General features: G+C 34.3%; 1 protein-coding gene across 1 annotated transcript; it reads right to left on the bottom strand.

Annotated features, from left to right (window-relative positions):
* Positions 1-688: 688 nt before the first annotated feature.
* LOC131003693 (amino acid transporter AVT1I-like) lies at positions 689-4,781 on the bottom strand. The gene is made up of 3 exons (XM_057930238.1): positions 4,413-4,781; positions 1,495-2,099; positions 689-1,419 (listed from the first exon to the last, which is right to left on the bottom strand). Exons 1-3 carry the CDS (start codon positions 4,573-4,575, stop codon positions 898-900), a joined length of 1,290 nt encoding a protein of 429 aa, XP_057786221.1. The 5' UTR covers positions 4,576-4,781; the 3' UTR covers positions 689-897.
* Between the last annotated feature and the right edge of the window lie 3,057 nt (positions 4,782-7,838).

Below are 7,838 nucleotides of genomic sequence, written 5' to 3'. Positions count from 1 at the left end.
TATGAGATTAAAGTGAACCATGTATGATCGGGATGCATGGAGTGTAATTTTTTCGTCCTCTCTTTTGTAATAATAATAATAATAATCTATGAGATCAAAGTGAACCGCGTATGATTGGAGCGAATGGAGTATAAATTAATAATTTATATGTATATTGATATGCGAATTGTTATGAGGAGTTTTAGAAAATAAATTGTACATATACATTTATAAATCAAAAGTAACTTTTTGTATGGCTAATTTACATTAAAGCATTAGCTTCAATTGGATATATTATACATACAATTATACACCCATCTTTGATCTTCCATGCGACAAGCCGGCAGTTTTATTAGTTTAATTCCATTTAGTAACCATGAATATGACATGTATATAGACATGTTTTATTTTGTGTTTTGTCGTCTAAGCCTTAACTAGTTTAACACGTATAGTCTTGTACTTTAGCAGTCATTAGATTTGATTCTTGTAGTCGACAAGTTTATCCTATTGAGATTATGCGTTGAAATCTTTTACTAGTTTTGATCAGTTAATTATTTGTTTATTCTAAGATATGGAATCTTTCCATGGTTTGAATTTATAAAATATTTTAGCTTTCTTAGAGATAATTGTTCCAATTTTTAGGTGAATCGTCATATTGATTCTTTTATATATATTATTTAGCAATTAACCGAACTCTATAAAAACCATATGATCGAATGATAAATGATCGATTAATGGAACCGTGCTCGCCCGATTGAGACTAGACTTGTCAAACCGTTCGGATTCAAGTATTCGAACCAAAAATAGGTTATCGAGCTAATCAATACCCGATAACTATTTAGACAGCCCCTAATTGAAACAAAATGAATGAATAATGACAGTGAATATATCGAATACAAGATGATCACAAAGCATGATTCACGATGCAATGAGATGATCAACAATCTCCAACAAAGCTGTATAAGTACCAATCACAAGCACAACACCACCAACCACCACAATCCCACACAGCACCATCAACTCACCTCCAAATCTCACATAAATCCCCGATATCTTCACATAGCAGAGGCACGGCAGGATCACCGAGGCCGTGACGCTCAGAAACGCCCCGACCAGCGACATCAGATACCCGAAGAAGGGCACGGCCAACGCCACGAAGATGGTGCTCCCCACCAGCAGCGTCCTGATCAGTACGCTCAACCCTCTGCTACGCCGCACCAAGAATCGCCTCTCGAGAGCGTTCACAAGCGGGCTCACCATCAAGGCATACTTAGCCAATGGATTCACCAATGTGGTGTAGATGGCCACTTTGGAGCTTATCTTATTAGTAGGCAGATTCAGTGTCACTTGTGACTGCACGCTCGACCCGAACATCATGTACCCTAGGACCGCCATCGAGGCGTAGCTCACGGTGCACACCACGAAGCACACGAGCAAAACCTGCAGCCGCCACCACACCTCAAGAACCAATCACAAAAACCACACAAACACACACTCTTAATTCGATCACATTACCTTAGAAAACTTCTTCTGGTCTCTCATGGAAGTGTAGAGCGTGGGGAAAACCGGGTGCGCGCAATAACAGAAGGCGTACAGGCTGATCGCGGTGGGGATTCCTCTGGTGTTGAGCAGAGTGCCCTGTTGGTGAAATCCGATCCCATCAAAAACAGCAGACCACAGAATCGAGGCGATGAGCACGAAGGAAGCTACTACTCCGGTGGCTGATATGTAAGAAAGAATGGCCATATTGTCTACCCAGACGGTAGGCAGCACGACGAGGCCAACGATGAGAGTGAAAGCCTGCTTTCCAGTTATAAAATCTCCTCCTCCTCCACCGAGGCCGGGAACTAGATTGTGCAGGTTATCGCCCTCGAGTATCAAGAAACCGGTCGCCACAAGATACAGCTCGACGTTCATTGCTACTGATACGATCATCCTTCCTTTGGCCCCGAATGCTCGTTCGCCTATATCAGGGTAGCTTCGGATGTTTGTATCCGAATCCATGCATCTTTGGATCAGTAGAGATGTGTAGTAAGTGCAGCCGGCGATGAGGAAGAGCAGTGTTAAGCTCCACCACCCGCCGGATGATAGTGCATAAGGAACTGATAATATTCCTACCCCTGACAAATCGAAAAGATGGTCTAACGTGTCAAGATTCGAATTCAAAATTATAAACATGTTACTGGATACGAGTTTGGATCCGAAGCCGTCTTATGAATTTTGATCTCAGACAGTCTTACACAAGTTTTTGTATAGTAAAGCCCGGAATGGTTGGGTGGGGCTTATAGCTCAGAGGATTAGAGCACGTAGGTACAAGCATGCAAACCACTATATCGTATTTTAGGAACTCAAACTATGTGACTGAATAAATTCTTCTTGTTAGAGTATATTGTTAATTATGCAAATAAAGTTTTTATTTCCCGGTGCTTTTTGAGGTGCGAGTGCCTTCATGAGTGTCAAGACGCGATATTGATATTTATGGCAATTTCCTTCCTGAAAATTATAATCTCTTCTCATTTAGAAATGACCCCATAAACTTTTTCTCTCACTATTTTTAAAAAGATGTGGGACTCAATCTTCAGTTAAACATAATTATCATATTTTTTTATAAAATTCGTGTTATCTATTTTGGTGCATAATTTTTTAGAGACGGAGGGAGTATTTGTGTCTCTTAGTTTGTGTTGACAACACGTGCCACGACGTCCCTAGGATATTAGTAGGCAGCAGTCAGTATCGGGACCCCATACCCAATTTTGTCCTACTTAATGATCGATGCAAAAGTATAACCATACTGTAGATAATGCTTCTTATACAAAGTGATAATGACGCGACGCGCATATATGTAGATGATGAAGAGGCAAAACACAATTTGGAATTGAAGGTGTGCTAATCTTGGATTCTTCACACAATCTTCGACTAAATTACACACACAAAATGTAGACTCCACCACAATTTGTAATTTTTGCTTCATGCATTCAAATGTTGCACATCATGTCATGGAATGTTTTTTTTTTTTTTTTTATGAGTATGACTGATGGCATTTATGCAAGAATTAATGGTCGTAGTTTAAATGACAAATTATCTCTTTTTAAGGTTAATTGGCGCTTTGTTGGTTTCTGTTTATAGTACATACTCTAATTACCATTAAGAAACTAATAACTAATTGCTAAAGTATTATTGTTTTTCACTTTCAAATTTCAAAGAATACTAGAAGAAGGATCCAAAAACAACAAACGTTATCTATTAATTCCGAATCTAAGAATTATGAAAACGGTAAATTAGAACTTGAATGATTGAAACTAATAATAATCTAAAACCCAAAATAACAATGTACTTTAGTTCTTTAATTTAAAATCAGTGTTAGTAAATTGATAATTCTTGCGTGAATTTTCATTGAAAATTTATAGCAAAATAATTACTACATCCGTCCATGAAAATAAGTCTTAAGAGAAAACGACACGAGTTTTAAGAAAAGTTAGTTGTTTATTTAGTAAGTGATCAATGAACCCCACAAATTTTTTTCCTAAAAAAAAAAGAAAAAGAGTAGAGAGTTAGTGAAAGAAAGGGCCCCATAAATAAAAAAAATGGTGGGTTCATGAATGATAAAAAATAGCTAGGACATATTTTCGTAAACAGATGAAAATGACAAATTAAGACCCATTTTTATTGGCGGAGGAAATAATAAATAAATAAATCAATCAAAATACATGAATTTTTTAATCTTAGATTGATAATTTCAATCATTCAAGTTCTAGATAGATGATGACATCCTAAGAATTCGAATTGATATTGATAATTCGGCCAACACCTAATCATTCAATTGAGTGATTATTTATCGTCCCAAAATTAATTAAATTATTTAATCACCTATTCAATTGTATCAATTTTATCTATCTACTCCACCAAATAAAGTTCCCCATTATAAAATTCTAACTTCGATGATCTCAAAAGAATAGCATACAAAAAATCATAAGATTGTCCAAATTATAAATATTGTGATTGTCACGAACGGAAAAGTATATAAAGTATGTATGACACAACACATCATCCTACTCAAGTGGATAAACAAAAGGTTAGAGATAAGAATGTCAGTATTCAGCAGCCCTCCAAATCCTAGCTAGTATTTTATATATTTCAAATACATCTTAATCAAACAGATTTTGTAGTATACTCTCCAAATTAAAGCACAAATGTATATTATACTATATACATATAATCACGTACATACTCACTACTCAAATGTTGACGGACACACTTTTTACTTTTACCCCAAATTCAGGATATTTAAGTATTTAACATACATATTCCAAATGTGGAAATATCTAAATCCAAAACTAGTTTCGTCCAAAATAACCTTTTTTCTGAGAAAATTAGAAATCAGTATTATCACCATATTGAATTATAAATCAGAAAGGATAAAAAAAAAATTAAACCTGATAGAGCATTGAGGCCGTTGAAGCAGGTTTTGAAGAAAGAAGTAGAGCCCGAAACAGAGTGGCGGCGGCGGAGTTGATATTCAGCCTCTTTATTATCGCCATTGCCGCCCAGAAACGGTATTCCGATCGAGAGGTCGCCGCCGTCTTCAGCAGGTTTCATCGGAAAGTGAAGGATTTTTGAGTCGGTGAAAATTGTGTGGGCTTGTAGTTGTAGAGAGCGAGGCTGTTTCTAATTCTAACGCTGGGCTCATCTTTATACTCATTTTTTAGATGATTTTAAAATGGTCTTATCGACCACCTATCACAATATTTATGTATCCGACGTAGGAATGTCTAATAGGCTAATTCATCGAGTTTCGGGTCAGTCCTATCAGGTTACGAGGGATTCGATTACAAATTATTTAAGGATGTTGAAATGTTTTCGACTAGAGTTTTTTCATTCTAATCCTAAATTTTTGAATTTTGTCAATCCTAAATTTTTGAATTTTGTCAATCGAACTCGAAAATGTATGAAAAAGAATTAAATTAATTATACTTCTTTTATACTTTCGTATTTGTAACATACTAATACGCACATAAATGAGCGTCATTTTACTATAACTGAGTATATGATTATTAGAGACATAAAGATACACATACTTTTCCTAAATGATTATTGGTTCTAACTTTTACATTTGAATAAAATGAATATTTTTATGCTACGCAATAAAGTAAAACACAGAGAAGTAATGAATATTGAATCGGAATACGTTCCAAAAATACCTAGAAAAAAATCTTTAAAAAAATAATTTTCAAAAATAAAGAAATGAAGTTGTGAAACTAAAGAACGAGAAAAATTTTAGTTAATCAGACAACTCAATAATTTTCGGGTCAGGCATATGGTACTTGGGTTATTTTTGGGCCAATTATATCGGGTTTTCGGGCTATTGGTTACGGGTAATTTGAGTTGGAAATTTTTGAACTATAACTTTTCAGGTATAATATTCTTGAATTGTCTATCTATTCGGATCACGATGAACACATATATTTCTATGTGTCTAAGATCAATATGATGTCAATTTTGTAGGGAAATGTGTGTTTGGTGGTTAATTGTAGTATATATTGGTTTATTGTCAAGAGCTTGTTATTTCCTTTGTTTGAGTGAATTTTCAGAAATATTGAAGGTTAATTATAGAAAATAATCTGAATTTAAGTTAAAGTGATTAATTACTTAATAAAAACATGTTTTGATACCATTCTTGACGATAGCGTGGGAGAAAGTGTGATTTATAAGAAGATATGTTCATCAAGATAATTTATTAAAATTTTACACACAAATTTAAAAATAAAATTTTTTGTATACATAAATTTGAAAGTGAGCTTTTGTGCAATTTGTTTTAAAAGCGGGGACTATTAATAAAATTACCCTTTATTAAAATTTTGAATTAAGGGCGCTAGCGGGGTAGGAAAAAAAAAGGATCACATGATGATTTGTCATTAAATGCTGAATTGAGTCCTTGAAGTATTGGCCCACTAATAATTAAATTTTGAATTCTGTAGGATTGTAAATGCCGAATTCAGCCCACGGACTAGTCGATTGGCCACATTTTACTCTATTAAAAATATTAGTGTTTAATTTAAACTATTCTAAAATTAATTTAAAATATCATTATAATCATCAACGAGAGAAATTTATATACCTAAATATAATTCAGCTTTTCAACGGTGTGAAATTAATTAAAATCATATTTGATGAACAAATCCAATTATAATTGATTAATAAAATTTGAATCAACATTTTATATATTTTCTTCATTGTTCAAACAATATAACTACAAAATCATATAAACAAATTAACACAAATTAAATAACACAAAATCTATAACGGCACCATAACGGCAAGGTGCAAGTGGCAATGGCTAAGCCCACAGGTCATAATCCAGGACCATAACGGCAAGGTGCAAGTGGCAATGGCTAAGCCCACAGGTCCGTCGACTAACACCTCGATTGCTGAAGTCATGGCACTGGTTCAAGGTGTTATCTTGTTAGTTGAGGAGGAGATCGGCCCCATCGAGATTTACACGGATTCCCTCTTTGCTGTAAGGATCATGGCATCTTCTGAGGACGATAGACTCTTCCTCCCAGATGACATTCGGGAGATTCTTACTGTTGCGAGAGAGAACCTTCTCATCGGTGTATTTCATGCATATCAGTCAGCGAACCGAGCCGCGCATGAGCTAGCTCAGGCTGCTATGCATCTGGAGCAGCCGGTTATTTGGTCTGAGGAGTTTTCGTCATGGCTTTGTGAAATTGTAGCTGATGACTTTCACTAATAAAATGGTTCTCTTTACGCCTAAAAAAAAACACGAAATCTATAAAATCTAGTTAAATTCATGTTACGAATGGTACAAATTGGTTCAACGGCGCATGTAAATCCTCTTTCGATTGGGGAATGTTTTCTCTATATTTTATGTACCCTCCTGTTACAAATAATATAAATTCGAGGAAATGAAGACATCACTCAACGGTGGAGGTAAATCTAGGATGTTATGAGAGCATTTTCTTCTCCCTTCTGGCATGAATGGTGGTGCTTATGGCCGAATTGGCGCCTTGATATGACAAATCTTGAAACGAATGATACGAATTCGTACCATTTCATTTCAGATTTTCTTAAATCTAGATTTACATATCACAATTCTTGTAGATCTGAAATTCCTTGAATTGTTGGAACTCATCGGAGATAGAAGGGCTTGTTGAATAGAGCAACGAGAGTAGGAAAGAAGACAGATAGCAGCGGTGGAAGTGCGGCGACAAACTAGAGTTTTAGAGAGAGAAGGAATGCGAAAGTAATGGAAAGAGAGAGCTAATGTTTTTTGTATGTACAATAGATAAAAGGCAGGGTAATATCGTCCAAAACACTTAATTTTGACTATAATTTATTAAAATTATGTTTGAGGGACATTATTGATACTAGGCTACTCTAAAATCCGCCTATTTTTATAATATATAAAAATAACTACGATTTTTTGAAAATATTAATGGTGAATATGCAGTTCGTTAGCAAATTTTTGTTTTGAAAATTTATTTTTATGAAATATTAAAACTTTTATTTTGTTAACGTTGTACTCTATTTTTTGTAGTACAATTGTGATTGATGTACAAAATTAAATATTTTAAAATTTATAACATTTAGGTGTCATATTTAATTTATAAAACTAATTTAGTCAAATATATTTATATATTTATGTATTATTTTAACAATAATTATTATCGTGCATCACACGGAGGGCAAATTTAGTAATCATTAATATTTATCTCTCTAAAATCACACTTTAAAATTTCATAATTGTAAATTTTATCTTTCTATAAATTTCTAGTGTTAATATATAAGAGTACCCACTTTTATATAGTAAAAATAAATTTTACCCACTCAAATAAAAACAT

Source organism: Salvia miltiorrhiza, unplaced genomic scaffold (genome assembly GCF_028751815.1).
Source record: "Salvia miltiorrhiza cultivar Shanhuang (shh) unplaced genomic scaffold, IMPLAD_Smil_shh original_scaffold_259, whole genome shotgun sequence".
Classification (NCBI taxonomy): Eukaryota; Viridiplantae; Streptophyta; class Magnoliopsida; order Lamiales; family Lamiaceae; genus Salvia; species Salvia miltiorrhiza.
The sequence above is the reverse complement of the archived record's forward strand: the minus strand, read 5'-3'. Positions and strand labels throughout refer to the sequence as shown.

Coding starts and splice junctions, on each gene's coding strand:
- LOC131003693 (XM_057930238.1), bottom strand. CDS start 4,575: ATGAAACCTGCTGAAGACGGCGGCGACCTCTCGATCGGAATACCGTTT. Junction 2,100..4,412: donor CGGCCTCAATGCTCTATCAG/GTTTAATTTTTT, acceptor TCGATTTGTCAG/GGGTAGGAATATTATCAGTT. Junction 1,420..1,494: donor ACCAGAAGAAGTTTTCTAAG/GTAATGTGATCG, acceptor TGGCGGCTGCAG/GTTTTGCTCGTGTGCTTCGT.